A 21,666-nucleotide genomic window follows, 5' to 3' on the forward strand; every position below is an offset into this window, starting at 1 on the left:
TCCAGTTGTATCTACAGTTAACTCCTACTGATGCCTTTAGGCGTCAAATATTTTTTGTTCATATTTGCATCAGTAATTCCAAAACCATGCTATGTACAAGGATTTAAAACATTTCATCTTAAAGCTTACACAATGGCAAACTGAACTGCACTAATATTTGACCTCTGTCTACTGCAAGTAAATCGATATTAACTGTTGTTTTTATGATATTAAGTTATATAGATATAATTTTCACATTTTTCTAAATATCTCAGCAACCAAGAGACACGGACATAACTCTTTAGCTTCATATGAAAGCTGTCAGCTAGACGAATAAAACACTGTTGACAGTATGTGTGTAACTTTAGTGGCTGTTGAGATATTGTAAATTGTTTACAAAATATTACAAATGTAATAGTTACTGTGTTTACTGTAACTTATAAAATTCAGTTTACGATCTAGAACCTAAAGAGTACTACCACTATAAAAATAGTTCATGCTGAAGTGTTTGCCATTTATACTTTTCATTATCCCTATGGTTCCAGAAATATGAACATTTATTTGAAATGTGAGGACATAATTTGATTTTGTCAAAAGGCTTAGGCTCTGCCCATTGGAAGTTAAATTGTAAACTTCCTGAGCGCCATTGGAGTAAATGAGTTAAGGGAAATTGTGCTTGGTGCAGAGAGCTGCATCTAAAGATACTGTGTGTATCCATTTTTGTTCCAAGTGAATGTCCCTCACCAGTGTCAGTGGTGAGGATTGAGATTCATTGATTACTGGCTCAGAGCAGGTTCGTCATAGCAGCTTTAACCCTTTCACTTCCACTGTAACACAGTGTGTGTGTGTGTGTGTGTGTGTGTGTGTGTGTGTGTGTGTGTGTGTGTGTGTTAATTCATCCTGGCATTACATCTAGGATTTGTTCCTTGACACACACCTATTTCTTGCCAGAGTAGGCTCTGGCTCCTCTTAACCATGAACATAGCAAGGTGGATATTGAAAATTAATAAATGAAGCGCTGTTCAGTAACACCCTCCCTTTCACTGTTCCTTCCCCTCACTTAACAAAATATTTTTTTGCTTCGTTGATTTAATCAGATCCTGTACTGCATTTACATATTTAGTTTGAAAAGGATTAAGAGGTTTTAAGCATTACTGACCTCTTAATGCACAACAGTTCTGTTCACCGGAAGTGAATAGGTGCATTTTTTTATTAATAGTAACAGCAAAGCAAATGGTTTCTAGTTTCTTGCCTTTGTCTTACTCCTGCTGTGGATGTGGTAAGGAATCACATATGCACTTTTCATGCCATCGAGCTTGTGCTGTCCACCTCTGATTACAAAAAAAAAAAAAAAAAAAACAGTGATACAAGTTGGTCTCCTCATAGTTTAATTTTGGGGTTGGGATCATAATGGATCTTTTACTTTTGCACTGCATTTTATGGAGTTTTGTTAAAGACCTTTGCATTCTCTAATGTAGTAGCTTAAAATAATTATTTATCCAGTAATAAGTGGTAACTTATCAGCATTGTTTTCTTTTATTTGGTTTTATTTATTTTAAGACGTGATGCATCTACAACTATTGGGTCATTTATCCAGTAATGTCATTGCAATACTGTTACATTATAATTGAGTGATTAGTGTATTTTTTTGTGTTTACAACCCCCAGAATGTGCAGCTTTCACTTCTGACTGAGAGGGGAATGGGAGAAGCTGTGCAAGAATTTGTGGACAAGGAGGAAAAGGATGCTATAGAGGAACTGGTGAAATTTCAGCTGGAAAAAACACAACGATTCCTCAAAGAACGTCATATAGATGCAGTTGAAGAGACAATTGATGAAGAGGTTAGTGGTTTGTTAGTGTCCTTTTTTTGTATTTCTGTTAATGTTTGTATTTATAAAAATGTGCAAGTGGGCTTAATTTCGAGCCTAAGCTGCAATGCCTTTACATAATTCATGATAAATGCAGGGCACAAGAGTGTTTGAAATGTATTTAAAGAGGTAGCTTATTAAAATTTCCATGAATCCGTTACTATTACTAGGCTTTCATGAATAGTAAGCAGATAGGATCACATTTGATGTCAGCTGCATTAAAACTGTACAGGTGTCTTCTAGCTGCCAGCCTCTGCTAACCACTTCTAAGGGGTGGTGAACCTCTACCAGAGACCCTTTTAAGTTTAAATTCATTATTAAAGCCGGATACATTACTATCTTTGTAACTGTTTGCTTTGGCGTAAATGTCTCCATATTCTCAGTAGTATTGGATTCATTGGTGTAAAAAAATAAATTGTGATTTAATTTGTTCTTTGATTTTTGTAACATTTGATACCAGCTGACATTTTGACATTTAGTGCATCCCATTTCATCTGAAATTAAATTGGGTTTGTTTTCTTCACTTTTAGACTGTATGTTGGTATGTGCATCGGTGGGCGTCAAGTGTCTTTCCTTCATTTAAGTGTTGCCTTTCTAATATCATTTTTGCCTTGATTTCTTTTATGAATGAATGCACTTTATTTGTATCAGCACTGTGGTCTTTCATGTGGAAATACTGAACTGAAAGATGAATGCAATAATTTATTTTCTATTTAAATCATTCTCTGGTTCACTAATCTCCTTTTGAGTTGCACAAAGCATATTTGGATCCCATAGCTATTGTTTCCGCTGTACAAATCAGCTTTTGAAGAAAACTTTTTTTTTTTTTTTTTACTGCTGTTGCCCTCCTTGGAAGAGATACTGTGCTGGGTATGAAGTAAATACTCCTTTAACTAAAAACATATTCTCTTTTTTCTGTCATTATCAAAGTATGTTATCTGATAGTACTAAGTATGTTACATGTACTTAGTTTGCTTTATACTTCTGTTTAAGATGAGATTTTTGCTTTGACTGGGTCAGGTAACTGAAATAAGTGTAGTAGCAGTGAGCATGTAGTAGGGTATGATCAGAATAATAAAGTTAACAAATGCAGCATTAGCAGTAAGCACAGACAGCTTCTGCCTGTAAATCATCAGGAGTGTCAGCATCTGAGCTACTGCAGGTGAATTTGGTAATACTGGTATACTCTGATGACACCTGGAGATAGTGTTCACTATTCTCTGTCACTTTCCTGCATTATTGGCAGTGTTGCTGTTGAATCCTTTCATCTTTGTTGAAGAAAAGAACAAGCACCTGTACTATGTTTATCATATTTGTCATGGGTGTCTTATCTCACGGTTCCTTTCTGGCATTATGAACCAATTTACATTGAGACAGCGTTCAGTATTGCCTGTTTTGTACAAGACAAGGTTCTTATTCAGGAGCATAGCCACAAGTTAAGGTCATATCCCCCAACCCCCCTCCCATCCAAAATGTGGAACACTGTCACAGTGTGGAACAAATTGGCAAAATCTGGTGCACTTGCTAATGATTTCAACTTAGGAAGTTCACAGCATGGTTATTACTTGTTTCTTAAAGGGTTGGCATACTGGTTAAGGTCTTTACCTCAGAGATAAAAGGTACAGAGTTTGATTCTGAACTCTGGTTATTGTCTTAAGGAGTTGGGGTAGGTAGTAGGTTAAACTGTTGATCTCAGTCACAAGGCACATGGTTTAATTCTCACCTTTGAAGGGAAATTTTGCTATTGTTAAAATGGCCTGCAAGAGCAGCTATTTAGTGTTTACCTGTGAATGTGTGAATCTTAATAGTTAAAACAAGTTGTTTTGATAAATTAATGTGTGGTAACTGCCACATGCTCACTGCCAACCATTTAATTTTAGAACAGACAAACACTGTGTGAGAAATATTTATTTATTTAACATTTGTTGACTGGGAAAGTCCAACTAGGACAGAGCCTATTTTCAGTATAGGCCCGGGGAGAAACACTCCAAATACATGTCTTTGAAATATAGATATACAGTGTTGTTGGAGGCAAAGCTCTCACATAAACGCACGAAAAATGCAAATCACGTTGTCAGTGTTATGCCCAAAACACTCACTGCTAACACTAAGGAACAACCACATAAACCCACATATGTGGAGGTACTCATTTGTAATCTACCCAGACCTCCAAGACCTCTTAAAAGTATCTCTCATTGGCCCCATGCACATTCAGGAAAGACAGCACCTCACACAACATGTAACACTGAAAATCATAGTAGCTATGCTTCCAAGCTTGTAAGGCAACACACCACACAGCCAAACATTCTAGTTAGTGGGGATTCCATTGTAAGACATACTGATGCCCCCCCCTTACCAGGCTAAACAAGGAGAAATCACAGTGAGCTGTCTGTCTGGAGGCAGGATCCACTAGATCAAGCCTGCACTTAGGTCTTTAAACCACAAGTACCAGTATGACATGGTCATAGTCCACGTGGGCATAAATGACCTAAGATGTACCTCACTGGGCTGTATGAAGAGAGACATGATAAAGCTCTTTAAATATTTGTCCCAGGTGGGTATGAATCTAGACTTGAGTAGCATCTTCCCTTCACCAATGATGATGCCACAGTACCAGCAAAAAAATGATTGTCTTCAACAGTTGGCTTAGTGCTGGTGTCACAACAAAGGAATCCATTATATGTTTGCCTGGGAAGACATGATCAACAAACTATGATGCTTTGTCAGAGATGGTTTGTACTTGTTACTACTTGAGTTTGGATACTGGAAAAAACTTTATCTATTCCCATAGTGCCATTTTAGGCCATGCAAAGTGTTAAACCCTCCAACTTAACAAAAATCACTTATGGCTACCTAAAGGTACTGCTGGTCATTGCTAGGAGTTAAACTGTACTCCCTGGAAGCACTCCTTACCTTGGAGAAGGCAGACATATGTGCAGTAACAGAACAATGGTTCAGATCCATGGAAAGCACCCCGGCCATCAAATGCTACAGTGCCTTTCATACATTTCAATCCCCTCAGCTTAGGATAAAACAAAGGGCAGATATGTCTCAGTGTTCATAAAAGACAAGTACATTGCTAGACTGGTCCAGCAACGTGACTCGCTTGAGCTGCTCCATGCCCAACTAACCATAGGTGTGACCCCCTATCATATCCTTGCTAGCTACAGATCCCCTAATATGAGTCTAGAAAACCACACCTCCTTCCGAAACCTGCTGGAATCTCTTAGCATTCATCCTAACATCATACTTAAGGGTGATTTCAACTATCCCTCCATAAACTGGGAGACTTATACAACCCATTATTCACTTGCTCAGAGGCTTTTAAACTTCGTCAGCACAAGCACCCTGGAGCAACTAGTTAGCCCAACTAGCGGTACAAATATCCTAGACCTAGTACTTACAAACATGGGGTTATGTTGCTCCTTCCCGTGCATTAAGCCCCTCCTGGTAAGATCTGACCACAAAATGATCTTCTTTAATATTAAAACTAACCTAAAACCCCCATCAAACTCCTGACCTGTTAAGAATTTTGCTAAGGTGAATTATCTTCGACTTAATGACAGCTTATTAAACTTTTAAGCTCCTCCAAATCCAGAAGACACTGAGGCCTACTCTGAGCTGTACACAAAAGCACTGTACAACCACATTCATAGCTGCATAGAAGAGGCAGTACTGGTCCGAGCCGAATCTATGATTACTTGCAAAAATAAACCACCCTGGTGGTTCCTAGAATAAACAGGCTATTCAACAAAATGGAAATAAAATCCTCTGCAAAGCCAAGAAGGAACAGACATAACAGTGCAAAATGACAAACAAATTAGAGAGCTGGTTAAGTTTGCCAAAACAAACTTCAAGGCAAAGATAGCCTCCCAGGTGAAAGATAACCATAAGGCTTTTTTTTTAATTATATTCGTAACCTCAGGGGAAACACTCAGCAGTGTGCCAGGTTAATCATGTACAACAACATTTACACCCAGTTTGAAGCTATAGCAAGCCTGCTGACCAACAAGTTCAATTCAACCCCCCCCCATCACCTCCTACCACGTTCAAAGAAATACCCGCCACCATCCCCCTACTGGTCATTACTGTGCTGAACAAAGCCAAAATTACACATCCTCTATGCGTCCAGACAACATTCCAGGATGCTTCTTAAATAGCTTAAAACGGAATCTATCAGTGCCACTAGAAATACTCTGACTACAGCCACCAGATGGGCTTTGTACTAGAGGAATGGAGGACTGTTGCAGTCATCCCTCTGCACAAGGTGGGGGCCCATCAATTGACCAGGGAACTACATACCCATAAGCTTGACCAGCCGTATCATAAGGCCATGGAGAGAATTATCATAGACCTGATCAGTAATGACATAGGAAATCTCCAAACACCAAAATTTGGCTTTGTCAAAGGAAGGTCTTACCTGCTCAATCTGGTGGATTTCTTTGGTAAAGTTACCAGGGCCATGGATGAGGGTAAAATAACACACACTGCTTATCTAGACCTGACCAAAGTTTTCGATACAATCCCCCACTCTGGGATCATAGATAAACTTACTGAGTTAAGCGTAAACCCCTATATTGTCAGATGGATAGCAGACTGGCTCACTGAAGGGACACATGTTGCCCAGATAGGTGAATCCATTTCTGATAAGAAACCTGTTAATAGTGGTGTCTCATCCTACTCTGTGTTGGGAACCCTCATGTTTGGTATATACTTCTCTGAAGTGAAGGCTAATGTTGGGGGCCTCTTGCTCACCAAGTTTGCCAACAGCTGTAATCTGGGAGCAGTCACTGAATCCCCAAATGATGTTGACATCCTACAAACAGGCCTAATAATTACAAAAGACTGGTGCCAAAACCATGGTCTGAGAATAAATGCTAAAAAAATGCATAATTATCCCCTTTGGTAAATCCAATATCCCTACAAATTATATTATTTATAGCACACCCATAAAAGTAGACCAAGTGGTGAGGGACCTAGGAGTAGCAGACAGATCTTAACTTAAACTTTGACCATACTATAGTGAAGAATCCTTCTGTGTGACTCAACGTATAAGTAAAGGCATGGCAGTAATGTCAACGGAAGTCATAGTGCCATTGTACTTGGCCCTCATCGGGTTCATAATGGAGCACAATGCTCCTTTCTGCATGTACCTAACCAGGCACTCACACCACCTGGAACAGCCCAGGAGGTTTCTCACTAAAAAATACAAAGTGTAAGACACATGTCTTATGCAGACTGATTAAAGGCCCTATCCCTTTTACTCAGTCTCATATCATTTATTGAGAAGTGACTTATGCCTGATCTACAAGGCATTCTCTGATCCAGCCCTAATGAAACTGTTACATTTTCACAAGAAAAATTATATGAGGGGTTACGCATTCTGTGGAACTGAACTTTATTTGTGACTCTAAAAGAACTTGCTGGAGAGACAGATTCATATCCCAAAGGCTACCTCCTTTGTGGAATAAACTTCTCATCTTTGTAAAGCAAAGCCTGTCCCTCACTCTCTTCAAGAAGAATTTTGTTAAATGGATGGATAACCATAAATTCACTCCTGGTATACTGCCCACGTCCCTTATGGTAGAGGCAGTCTGTAAAATTACTCAAGGCTCCAACACCCAAAGACCCCCTTATCCTGTTACTACTCCTTCCCATATCTGGGGAATTAAGATATAATGTAAGATGTAATATTGTCATATACTGGGTATTATAGGCTTGGCTTGTAAAAGCTGTTGTGCCATTAGCCTAGTAATCATCTGTGAACCTATGATGTATTATTACTAAGTATTATTTAACATGCATATTTGTTGAAAAAAATCTTTGCAATGAATGGGCGGCATACCCATTCATTGTGGAACAACATTGAAGATAGAATTTTTAAGACTTGAAAATGAGAAACTTTCACTACATGAGGTATAGTTGAGAGGTATGATTAAAGTACTTCACAGCTGGGAGCACATGTAATTCATTAAAAGTATTGTTACTGAACACTTACATTCTTAATTGGTGTAATCCTTACATATTTTTAAGTATTGCTGAAAGGTAAATAGATTTTTCCAAGCCTCACATGAATGCATTTCCGTATTAGGGTTACAGTAAAAGTGATGTAGTCTGTATACAGTAAACTCTCAGTTAACCGGATCTCAAGCAACCAGCACTCTCAAGCAACTGGCAAAAAAATATCGAAGAAATACAGTGCAATTTTCACGTTGCATTTTTTGTTTGCCCCCCACAAAAACATGCCTTAAATTTTTAGAGTTTTCGAGTTTTAAAAAGGAAGATAGGAATAAATTCCCTCTCTCCCCAACCTGACAACAAGTCAAACCAAACAAATACTATATAGGGTACAGTATTAGTCAGGCCTATTTTTAATAGTACCTCTTAAGCAACCAGAAACTGCAGTTATCCGGCATCTACCAATCCCCATGGGTGCCAGTTAACTGAGAGTTTACTGTATTCTGATTTTACCTCATTATGCTTGTAAACTAGATTTCACATGTTGGCTGGACAATGATTTTTTTTTTTGGTCCTTTCACCATCATTCATTGCACCAGCCCAGCACATTGGTACTCTCCACTCCAGGTCAAGCGACTGTCTCCTTTGCTCCCTCCCAGACTTTAATCTGTTTTTGCTGGGGCCAGTCATGGAACTAGGCAGTCTGTGAGCATGCTGTGTCTGTCCATCCAATGGGGGTAGTGGGTCGGTGGAATGGTTACTTATTACATACCCATCTCCCAATCCCTTCTGGACCTTATGGCGTACATGAAGGGGAATTGCAGTAGAGAAGTGAGGCATATCCCCACCTCCTGTACACCTGTTTAGACACACCAACCGGTGTGCCTCCCACAACCTCCACCAGGGATCGACACAGTCAACTTCCATAGATCTGTCCATCCACCCCGGGATGGTAATGCCCATCTCTCCCCACTGTATCCATCAGTCACCTTAACCCCTAATTGAATTCAGGTTGCATGAGTCATAGACAGGGCTTTATCCTTCTTTGCCACCAGAATGGCTAGCTACACAGTGATTGTATTGTTGTCTAAGTACAGTAGTAAACTCACAGAGCAGCCCATCACAATTACTGTGAATATAGTTATCTAATTTGTTCTTGAGTCTTGGTAAATGTACAGTCTTCTGCAAGAAGATGTTCAAGTCAACAATCTGTGCTTAAATTTTTGCATCCTCCAGAGTGTGCTAGTTGATTTTGATGTTTAAACCAATTTAGCTCTTCTTTTTAACTGTGTAGCAAAGGGATGTCATTAAAAACTTGGATAATATGAGGCAGAATCCACCATTTAGAGTGCCCATCCTGCACTGTCTGTTCCATAGATTAATCTTTGAAGCCTTTGCAGTGTTTAACTAGCCATTCTTATTATGTCCATCTTGAAGACTGTACTTTGTTTTATCCTGAATTTTAGTTTATCTGAAGGTGTGTACTGTTTTATCCTGAATTTTACTTTATCTGAAGTTGTGTACTTCCTTCATAGTTATTTGTAATCATCCTTTCTACTTTGTTGACCGTGTTAGTCCCAAGAGGCTAGTGGCCTTTCTTTAGGGAAGACCTGAAGTGATATTCATACTGTCTAGGGGAAATTTGGTTAGGCCACTGGGACCTTTTCCCTTTTCTTCTTGATAAGTGATATAGGATCTTTTACATAAACCTGAGATACCACCAACGCAGGCAAATGAGGCCTCAGTTTAACATCTCATTTGAAGGATGGCATACTCAAAAGTGTAGTGCGCCTAATGCTGCACTACAGTGTCAGCACTGGAAAATGAATCTAACTGCCTGTTGTGGAAATAGAATCCACAGTTTTCTGCACCAAAGGTGAGTGGTGAGGGGATGTCCACTGGGATTCTCCATGTCATTGTTTAGGGATCAGGGTCTAGACACCATATATAATTCTAAAGGTTGGTGGGAACAAGAGTCGCAAGCACTGGGCAGACCATTATGGAAAACAGCCAGTACCAGACCTGGAGTAGGCCCTGTAGTTTGATCTACAGTGCATAGATATTTGTAGGATGGCTTTATACAAATGAATGTTAAACTGTGTTATTTCAACATGTTAATTGATTAGTTTAACCAGTCTGATAAAGTCAGGTGAACACATTTTCACTGGCTTACTTTTTTTTTATTGGAGTTCTTTATGTTAAAGTTACATGGTCATTTTATTTTTTGACCATTTTAAATTTAATTGAAGATATAGCTATGCTTTCTTCACAGTGTACTCCATTTCATCCTGAGTATTTAGCATCCATCTTTGTCGCAGCTGTTGTCAGAGCACTACTACTTTCCATTCCTGAATTTAGACTATTATCCTACTCTGAAGGAGGGTGTCTTGCATTATAAAAAGCAGCATTATTCATTCATCATGTAACACACTGAGTTTTGATGCTAAGAAAAATCTGAAGTCTATGAGTTATTTCCCCACACCAAGTGTCTGCACTCATATTCTAATAATGTCAGTGCAGTACAGCATTACAGTGGTGCTTGTTCTGATTATGTGTTCAGTTTACTTCTTCAGAGATGATACAGTCACTAACTTGACAATGTTGCAGGAAAAAAAAGATATTGAGAATGTGATGGAGAGTTCTTTCTACTTGACACTCTGGATACTTCTCCTCTGTAAAGGACTGAAAGGTGCCATATTTCTAATTTTAAAGAGTATACATTAATGGGCAAAACTGTTACAGGTGATGCATTTAGTAAGGAGTGTATTGCTGTTTGTGCTGACACTTGCAGAAGTATAGAAACACAGAATGGTCTTTGTCTGCAGCTGTTTTCCATGGTCAACTGGTGAAATAGAAGGTTAATAGGGCACACAAATAATGCATGACTTCATGCTGACTAATTTTTCATGCCCAATAAATAGCTTGGTCAAAATTCTTTTTTTTATATATATATATATATTTATATATATATATATATATATATATATATATATATTTATATAAACAAGAAACATCTTTATTAAGCCATCACTTACATCATCATTATAAAGACATGCGTCTGGAGCATTTCTCCCTGGGCCTCCGCTGAAAACTGACTTCGTTCCAAGTCAGACTTTCCCGGTTAACAAATGTTAAATAAATAAATAAAATAAATAAAAAACTTACGACATAGGCAGTCATACATTTATATGAATGTATATTTTTATAAATGAAAACAAACCACACAGATACAATCCTAGTTGCAAGTAATTTACATCATAAACCATACTGACACACTCCTAATTGCATACATTATACATCACTTATAATCTACCCAATCATTTTCATTCAAACATTACAAAGCTCATTTAAGTCCTGCCTTCTTTTAAAACCTCATTTATCCCCTGTATGTATTTTTTTTCCTATGTAGTTTGCTCCAACTCTTTTCTAAAGATCTCAATTCCAGTTATTTTATCTCTGTTACTATATTCACTACTACTGATATAGTTGGTTTAGATTTGATTTCCATTTTCTAGTAATTGCTTTTCTGGCAGCCACTGTAATTATATACAGCAAGGCCTTACCTTGTCTAGGCAATTCCGATTCTGTATCATAGTTCAGAAAAATCATCTCCCTCATCACACCAATCTACCCACCCAGCATCTCCAACAGTGCATCCCGCAGGGAATCCTTAAAGTCTGCCAACTCAACCCAGTCCCAGAAAATATGTTCCCAATTACCTTTCTTCCCTGTCGCACCTCCAACATTTGCTATCTACCTGAGGAAAAATTCTCTGGAGGCTACTTGGGGTATAAAAATGTCTATGTAAACATTTCCAGGCAAAAATCCAAAATCTTCTAGATTTTGTTGCATGTTTGGGCGATATACATATATCCTTCTATTGTTTCTTTGTGCCTTGCTTATCTAACCTCCTCTGATTGATTCTTATAGCTATTTTATATGCCCTACTAATTATTCCTTTTTTAATGACAGCTTCTGTTCTAGATTCTACTAAAAACTCTGTCAGTGTTGGTCTTTTGTTTAGGAACCCCATTTCTTTCTCTTTGCCTATACTCTAACATCAGTCTTTGATAGGGAAGGCAATCTCTAACTGCAGTCCAAATAAATTTTTGACGTCTTCCCATTCTATCATCTTTCCCACTCTAGTTATTTGCTCCCAATACCTTGGTTCCTTTACCAGTTTTCTCCAATAAATTCCAGCCCCCTGTTGCCTATTGTCTATGTCCCTAATTACAGTCATCCCTATCAGCAGAATCTCCTTTCTCCATTCCTGTGTTGGCTTAGTTCTTAGGATACTTTCTGCTACTTTATAGATATGATATTCTTTATGATTATTGTTATGCTCCTTAAAGGCCTGCATCAAACATCCCAGTGTCTCCTTGTTTCTTGAGCCCCCCACCCCCACGGTGCTATCATCATCTCTTTCTCTTTGATTTCTAGGTTTCTGCTTGGGCTATGTATAGGATGTATAATAGAATGGGAAGAGGCCAATAATGTATTTGAACTGCAGGCTAGAGATTGCCTTCCCTATCAAAAGATTGATATCAGAGTATAGGTAAAGAGAAAGAAATAGGGAGATCCTAAGCAAAAGACCAGCACTGGTAGAGTTTTTAATATAATCTGGAATGGAAGCTGCTGTTAAAAAAATGAATAATTAGTACAGTGTACAAAATATTTCATGATAACTATAAAAATTAATCAGAGAGGGTTAGAAAGGATTGGGGAGAGAGGTTGGGTAATCAGTTCACAAAGAAACAATGGGGGATATATGTAAGTCTCCCAAATATGCAACAAAGTCTAGAAGATTTAGGATTTTTCCTTCGATGTGTTTACATAAGTATTTTTATACCCCAAGTAGACTCTAAAGAATTTTTCCTCAGGTTGACAGCAAATGTTGAAGGTGTGATGGGGAAGAAAGAGATTATTGGAAACATATTTTCTGAGAGAGTAATGAGTTGGCAGACTTTAAAGATTCCCTGCAGACAGTTCTGTCTGAGATACTGGGTAAGCAAATTGGTGTAACTAAGGAAATTATTTTTTGAGCTATGATACAGAATTGGAATTGCCTAGACATAGTAGGGCCTTGTTGAATGCAATTTTGGTGGCTGCCAAAAAGGAATTACTAGAAAATGGAAATCAAAGTCTAAAACAAGTTTACTAGAAGTAGTGAATTTAATAACAGAGAGAAAACAACTGGAATTGGGATCTTTAAGAAAGGGTAGGAGCAAATTACATAGAAAAAAATGGGAGTTGTAGGAACAGTGCATGCAGAAGAGGACAAGGAAGAAAGCAGGATTTGAATGCGCTATATAATGTTTGACTGACAATGGCTGGATAGATTATAAGTGATGTGTAATGTTTGCAACTAAAATTATGTCAATGTGGTTTGTTTTCATTTATGTAAATGTATGTTGCTTATGTCATACATGATCATTTAATAAAAATGTTTCTTGTTAAAAAAAAAAAAAAAAAGACCACCCACTGGTACGCTGCCCACTCCATGTTACCTTTAGTAACTTGTAGGTTAAGTACCCTGGATGTGTTTCCTCTTTACTTAAATCAGCCTACCTCCACACCACTAAACTACTTTTAAGAAAGGTACCAGTGGAAACATGTCTAAAGGCTTCCAAACCACTTACATTTCTGATTATTTTAGCTTTACTACTAGCTGGTGAGATTGAGATCCGCGGTGGTGGTGCTGCGGTAGCGTTGTCGGCTCACAGTAAGATGCTGTCCGGTTCGATTCACAGCTAGAGCGTCTTCTGTGTGGAGACATGCGTGAATGGGCGTACCTTCGTTGAAGGTTGTGTGTCAGGGCTGGTAACTCGGCACGTAAAAATCAACTACCAATCATTAGCGGACCGGAGTTCCGCTGTGGCGACCCCTAACTGGGAAAAGCCGAAACACACAAACTAGCTGGTGAGATTGAATTTAACACCAGCCCCCACACCTTTACCACTTATTGCACTTTACATGGTCAATGTCTGTCAAGTGTGCATTTAAACTTATGTAGCATGAATAATAAATGGTCCTAGTTTGAACACTGAACTAAACTGCTTCACACTAAAATCTTTGCAGTTACTGAAATTTAGCTTAAAGATGACTATTAATCCCCTCATTTAGTCGTAAAAGATACACTGTCTTTATTGGTGATAGATCAAGTAATAGGCAAGAAGGAGATGCAGCAGTTCTGACAGGTGATTAAGCAAACTTGCATCCAAAAATCACTACTAATGCCAGGTGTTATTTAGGATACAAACCCAGACTGGTTATTACTACAAGTTAGATCCTGTGCTAAGCAGTATGTATTGCCATTGTTTATATCCCACTTCTTTATCAGCTAAGATCACTCAGCCCACTCTTGATGAGATTACAAATTACGTAAGATGACACAAGCTCATTATTATGACTAATCTAAATGTAGATTGGAGAGGGCATTGTAAATACCTCCTTTTTTAAGCACATTTATTAAACATGATATTTTTAAAAGCTAGCAGCAATGTATACAGTAACAGAATAGAAGATAAACTATAATACCATTTCTTTTGTTATTCCATGCAGTATGCATATGCTTTCTTTACAAGTTATCATTTACTCCAACCTTACATACATTTCTCAGTTCCTGCCTTCACTTAAATTTCACATTAAAGGTGGGAAAAGTTTTGAAATGATTTATTGTGGTCTCATTTTTTTTGTATCACATAAAAACGGCATTTTAAGAGGGGTGTGTACACATTTTATATCCACTTGATATATTGATACTCATTCTCACTGCGGCAGTTTAATTTATCGATACTCATTATTCTCACTGCGGTAGTAGCCTGTAGCTATTTGCGTTCTGTCCCGCCCAGGATATAATGACAGGTCAGTCTTCAAAAGTGTCTGGCTCCCCTTCCATACAGAATTTATTTATTTACTTTTTTTTATTTTTAGATGAGAATTGGGATCAGGTCTCTTCAAGAATACCAGCAATTTATTGTGTTGACTATTTAGCAGAAACATCTTACCAGATTAGTAATTTTTAATAGCTGTAGCTGATTAATTAGGTTTGGGGCACCTTTTTCTGAAACAAAAATGTGCTGCTTGTGTACTTTTTATGAGTGAAATGAAGGAATTGTATCTTTAAAGTTTGATGCTTGCTTGCATTTTGTGACAACTTACCTTTATTTTTACTTAATTCAGTGACACACTCTATAAAAAGGGACAGCTGAATTGTGGAGGACTAAAGATTACTGCTTATGCATTTGCATTTGTGATGTTTGGGAGACTGTTCAGGGAAGTATAAGTATGTATGTACTGCTTTTGAACACTAGAGTGAAAATTACCTTCCAGCCGACTCGTTCCAGCACTGCATACTGACGAAAATTTTTTTCCCATGGCAAGAATGTGTATATCTGTCTTGAGATGCCTCCACCCTCTGTAATTATTAAGAAAAAGGCAAGTAAAGAGCCCTTACCTACACCAAAGACTCAGTCTACGCTTCAGCCATTACTGGGTGATTCTGCAATGGCCACAGCTTGTTCCTTAGACCACTCAGTGGTTTCCTCAGGACCCAATGGTGTAGTCCTTTCCACCACCGTGGACTGGGGAGTTGGTGGCTGTTCCAGTGCCCATGCTGGGCATAGGAAAAACATCTTCTTTGGGTATGGGAGTTTAATCTTGGAGTGGCCGGGGTAATATAATTATTACTCATAAATACTCTTCCCCTCCCATATATAGCCAACCTCATTCTAACTTATATATGTTTATCCTTTCCCCATCCCTGTCCCACCAAACATCTCTGTCTCTCTCAGTACCTGTGTCACCATGTTCCACTGCATGTTGCATACTAATGTTCTTTATAAAACAAACATACTAACATTAAAAACTACAATCTCCTCTACAGACTTTAACCAGCGTACTTTACTCCTGAAAACTCCATTTTTACAATAGTTAAATGACAAAACATCCTAACATATTTCTAACACACATCTCTAAACATATATCTCTATATAGTAAATGTATGTATTCAGTTTCACTACTTACTATATGACATTTCAACCTGTGATAAACTGTGCATACAATTTTAATTTATATACATTTCTAATTTACAATGAAAAATGCAACAGTGGTTTAATATATGTATATAACGCGAATATTTTCTGTATTTTGTAATTGTAAAAACTGTACAGCTTTTTTTTCTTGTATAGTGAAAAAACCCTATTACATTACTTTAGGTATGTATTTTTCGATGTTCTGTGTACTTGTATTTGTAATAATTGTGAAAGTTTTCTACCTGGACCTCCATTGAAAATGGGATCAATCCCAGTCAGAGTTTCTCAGTAAAAATAAATAAATAATAAAAATTCCCCTGGGTTGAAGTGCCATCCTTCAGTCAGTCTCCTCCTGCCTATGTCCCTGGAAAAAAAAAAGTAACAAAAGGTTAGACCTATTTCATCTAAAGACAGTGTGTCTATTTATTTATTTATTTTATTTATTTTACATTTGTTGACCGGGCTAATCTAGCTGGATATATGTCCATTTTCAGTAGAGGCCCGGGGAGAAAAGCTCCACTAGTTTAACAAGTATCATCATAAAAAGGCAATAAAAGGTTACATTAGAAACATAAGTAGTTATGACAAGTTAAACAGATAATATAAATTGAACATAATTTTTTTTTTTTTATATATATATATTTACAAGGTTGTTTTTTTTTTTTTGTGCAGTGAAAGTTAACAAGGGAAAGGGTGAAGGAAAAAAATGAGGTTAGTGTGGATTAGTGCAGGAGCAAAGCCAATGTTTATTGAGATACATTATCAGTTGTCTTTTAAAAAGTAGGAAAGAGGTCAAAGATGTGATATCAGAGGGTAGTTTATTCCATATTTTTCCAACAGAGTTGGAGAATAGACAGTCACCTGCATAATTGTTGGGTTTGGTAATATTAATCTGAAGTTTATTTGAAGAACGTAGTTGCTTCAGGTTATTATATGGTGAAATAAGGCTAGAAAGTATTGGTGTGTTGGCTGGCTGGTATAGAATCTTATAAGCTATTAAGAGCTGTTGAAGTGCAAGTTGGTTAGGAAGTCTGTTAATAAAGATGAATTAACTTGCCTTAGCTATGGGTATATAGAAGTTTTTGGGTCGTGTGGAACAGCAGAAACATTTTAACATGATTCATAATTCCACAAATCCTGAGAATGTTTTATCAGAGGATACTGATAATGATAGGGACAGGGCTTCTTCTGTATTTTCCTCACAAGCACTCTGCTCTGTTTCTCATGAGAGTGCTTCCTCAGTTTCTCCTATAGAGGAGTTTTCTTTTTCTTAGACCAGGATGAATGTATTTTTGTGGGAACAAATAGATGTTACCCTCTTTTTAAGTAGATACTACATATGGTATGGTACTAGTGGATGTGCCACATACTACATTAATTCCTCCTGTTATGCCTGCCTTGGAGGATGTTTTTGATTCTACCTGCAGTAATCTTGATAGTCAATCTTAAGTCCTTAAAAATGACAGGTAGACTTTATAAGATTCTACAGTCTAACAAGTATTTATTTCCATCTTAGGTCTGACCCAGTAGCTATTTCTATTTTATCTTCAGTTGCTAACAAGGTTCTAGTCAATTCTAAAGGTCCATCTTTAGACTGGTCCCTCCCTATCAGTTGATCGAATTTTCAGAAACGTGAACTCCATATGGTGGAAACCATATGATTGAGTTTTTGAAAGCTTGAAGCTTTTGAATGGAGATCGTGGCACAGTGAGGATCAGGAAATTTACCCTTTTCTTCACTGTAGTGTGATCTCGGAGTTTGTATATATAATTTGCACGGTGTATGGGGAGTGCTGTGGGGCTTGCCCTCCTGCAAAATCGTAATAAAGGTAGATTTTTTTTTTTTTTTTTTTTTAAATGTTCAAGTTTTCGGAAACTCAATCATATGGTCTTTTTGATATTTTTTGTTTTTCCAAGAAGTCGATCATGTGACATACACCACTTTAGACAAGGATGGTAAAGCCTTTGAGAGGTTTGAATAATAATTTTTTTTCTTTAACTGTAGCCTTTAGAGTCCTGAACTATCAGGTTCCTATGTTGAAGTACTTGTCAACATGTGTGGACAGTGTGAGGATCTTTTTTGCCACAATACCCTCAGGAAGTTTGACTTTTCTAAATTTATATTAATGTTACTCTTTCTAAAGTGTCTAAACATTCTTTAAAGGTTGTATATAAATGTGATGACTGTTTTCACAACTACAACATTTGCTACTGTAATGAGATGTTTTGCCTGGTACATAAGCAGAAAGGTTCTGAAGAAGTAAAATCTGTGATTTTGAATTTTCCTTTGGATAAAGGAGCTTTTGCTTAGTCCTTTTTCTTCTTAGGTACTCAAACAGTTTGATATTGATCCAGGGAGTTGCTAAGATTTTTCAGCCCTCATTTTCTAAATTTATTTATTATTTATTTATTTTATTTATTTACATTTGTTAACCGGGAGAGTCCGACTGGACACAGGTCCATTTTCCGCGGAGGTCCGGGGAGAAAAGCTCCACATTAAGTATTATTTGCATTATACAGTTAAAAAAACATAGCATTTAAATATAGACATTAGTCCAGTTAAGGACGCAAGACAAGAAGAAAACAGATGTAAAACAGCTGTAGAGCATAGTACAATTTTAAAATATGGTGACATACTAAACATGGTTAAAATATAGTTGAGATTCATCAGTGAACAATTGATACAAACTGTTTTTGAGGTACATAACAGCCATTAGCAGTTCTTGCTACAAGAAGTTAGTATTATGTGGTAGGTAGCTGGGAACATTAGTAGCCAAGCTTGCTAAGAGTAGGTTGTTGATCGGGGCTGAGAGAGGTAGTGGGTGGGGGGGGAGTTGCAAGGCCATATCTGGCAAGTTTTGAAGTGTGATTTTAGTAAGGATTTTAAGTGGGTGCAAGAAGTTACAGAGGTAATTGAGGATGGGAGGGAGTTCCAGAGTTTAGCTATAGTGCAGGCGAATAAAGCTTCTCCAGCAGAGTTAATGGCTCTTGTGACCTGTAGGAGGTTTTTGTGGCTGGATCTTAGTGGTCTCGTGGTTATGTAGGGTTGGAGTAGATTCTGGAGGGATGGGACTTTTAGTGGTTGATTTATTAGCTTGTGGGCGAGTGTGAGTTGGTACCACTGAAGGAGGTGGGGGAGCTCTAGCCAGCCCAGTTCTGCTAGTGAGAGACAGTGGTGAGTACGGTAGGAAGCTCCTGTGACGAATTTGGCGATTTTGTTGTAGCAGGTTTCAAGCTTATTTAGATCACATTGTCTAAGGTTAGTAAATACTGGAGAGGCATAGAGTAGGGTAGAGATAAGATGAGAATTTGCTACTGAAATTTTAGCTGCTTTGGTAAGTAGTTGCTGATTTCTATGCAATGCTCCAAGTTTTTTGTGCACTTTTTTAATGGTCATGGAAATGTGAATGTCAAAAGTTTAGTTTATTGTCTATTTCTACTCCTAGTAATTTGGTGTGTTCTGTAGGATGGATGGTGGTGTTGTCTTTCACTGTGATGTTAAAGTAAGAGCTGTCTAGGGTAAGTTTGGTGGGTTGGAACATTAGTAATTTTGTTTTGTTTGGGTTGAGTATTAGTTGGGCATCGGATAACCAAGTTTCAATAGAAGAAAATGCTTCCTGTGTGACTTTTTGCAGTTCTGGGAGGGAGTGGGCTGTGCAGATGATGGTTGAGTCATCAGCGTATTGTACGAGTGTGCCATGTGTTGTGGCTGAGGCTAGATTATTGGTGAAAATAGAGAAGAGTAGGGGTCCCAGGATGGACCCTTGGGGAACTTCTATGGAGACTGGTAGTTGGGGGGGATAGGTTGTCTTGCCAAACAACTGTTTGTTGGCGGTCGGATAGGTAAATATGAAACCAGTTGATGACTGGTTTAGAGAAGGATAGGTTATTGAGAAGAGAGAGGAGTTGTTTGTGTGTGACCATGTCGAAAGCTTTAGAGAGGTCTAGGAAGGTAGCTGAGGAGAGATAACCTGCATTTTTATTTTGTAGGATAGTGTTAGAGAAAGAAAGTAAGGCGGTGGTAGTGCTATGATTAGGTCGGAAACTGTGTTGTGTGTTGGAGAGGAGGTTGTTAGCAAGGAGGTGATCTGAGACTTGAGAATGAATGCATCTCTCTAGTATTTTGGAGAGTGGCGAGAGAATAGCTATGGGGCGGTAATTGGTTAGATCTGTGGAGGGGCCTCCTTTGTGTAGGGGAATTGTGTGTGAGACTTTCCATAGTATAGGAACAGTACTTTCTGACAGAGATCTGTTAATCAAGAGTGATACGGGGTAGGCTAGAGCATCAGCTGCAAGTTGAATGTATTCACCTGGGAGGTTATCTGCTGCTAATCTGGTGGTTTTAAGTTTAGTTAGTAGTTGTTTTAGTTTGGCGGTAGGAACAGGAGAGAAAGAGAAGCTAGTTGGGAGATTGTTATTTCTAGTTGATGGTGTGGGTTTATGGGGGGTTTGTGTTGTCTAGCTAGTGATAGTACGGTTTGTGTGAAGTGATTGTTGAAAGAGGTAGCAATATTTTCGGAGGAGTGAGTTAGGTTAGGAGTGGGTGTATTTACTTTACCTGAGTGGAGGATGGAGTCTATTGAGGACCAGAATTGTTTGGGGTTATGTTGGGAGGAGGTAAGGGCAGAGTGGTAGTACTGGATTTTGTCCTGTTTTATAAGCTTTTTGGTTCTATTGCGTAGTTCTAGGAATTTTTGCCTAGTAGAGGGGGTTTTGGTTTTGCACCAGTTGTCCCATGCTTTATCCCTGTTTTTCATTTCAGACTTCATGTTTTTTTGTAGCCATGGGGATTGTTGGACTCTAGTTCAGGAACGTCTTATGGGGGCATGGTAATTAAGGATGCTTAGGAATGTTTTATTAAAGTAGTCAACTGCGTCATCTAGTTTGAGGTATTTTAGAAGTTGCCAGTTACAGTCTTTTAAGAATGAGCTGAATGAGAGAGGGTTGACGTTAGTTTTTTTGCGTATTTGACGGTAGATGATGGGTTTTGCTTTATAAAGGTGTTTTCTTAGTAAGAAGGTTGGGGAGTGATCACTGAGGCTGTCAGATAAGCAGCCTGCTATATATGACTGGGGGCTCTTATTGACTAGTATCCAATCAAGGGTAGTGTGTTTGTTGGAGTTATTTAAACTAGTAGGTGACTGGACTAGTTAGGTGAAGCTATGAAGATTTACATGATGGGTTGGGTGGTTGCTAGAGCAGGATTGCCAGTCAGTGTTGAAGTCTCCTAGAATTAAAGTTTCTTGGGGGTAGGTGGTGGATAGTCCAGCTGAGGAGGTTTTCAAGTGGAGGGATGTTGCGGCCAGGTGGGATGTAGCAACCTATTATGTTTAGGGGTTTATTTTGGTTTATTTTAAGGTTGGCATATATTATTTCTTCCTTACCTATTTGTGGAGTTGCTAACTTTAAGATCTGGATGTCTAGATGCTGCGTAAATATTATAGCTATACCACCTCCTTTTTTGTTTAGTTGGTCTACTCTTAGTATATTGTAACCAGCAGAGAGGATTTGCTCATTAGTACTGTGTGGTTTTAACCATGTTTCTGTAAGGATCACTACATCAGGGGAGTATAAGTCTGTGGTGGCATGGAATTCATGCACCTTGTTGCATATACTTCTAATATTAAGGCTTATCAGAAGGAGGTTGGTTGGCTTTCTATTGGCTGTGATTTGGGAGATGTGGTTTGTAGTCTGATTGTGAGGGGAGGGGTTGGAGATAGAGGGACCAGGATTAGAATAGATGTTTCCACTGAGTGCTAGGTTGGATATAGATGAGATTATTATTTTTATCAATTTCTGTATATGCTTGCTTATAAGGGAAGTTTTTTG

At 38.1% G+C, this 21,666-nt stretch overlaps 1 protein-coding gene across 2 annotated transcripts in view; it reads left to right on the plus strand.

Moving 5' to 3' along the window:
* Positions 1-21,666, plus strand: part of MRE11 (MRE11 homolog, double strand break repair nuclease) — a 1,653,959-nt gene that overhangs the window by 827,835 nt on the left and 804,458 nt on the right. For both annotated transcript variants that reach the window (XM_044072642.1, XM_044072643.1), the window contains exon 13: positions 1,647-1,820. In XM_044072642.1, coding sequence (XP_043928577.1) covers positions 1,647-1,820 — 174 coding nt within the window. The remainder of the gene's footprint in view (positions 1-1,646; positions 1,821-21,666) is intronic.

The sequence above is a fragment of the Protopterus annectens genome, chromosome 5.part0 (genome assembly GCF_019279795.1).
Source record: "Protopterus annectens isolate FY-2018-M chromosome 5.part0, PAN1.0, whole genome shotgun sequence".
NCBI lineage: Eukaryota > Metazoa > Chordata > Ceratodontiformes > Protopteridae > Protopterus > Protopterus annectens.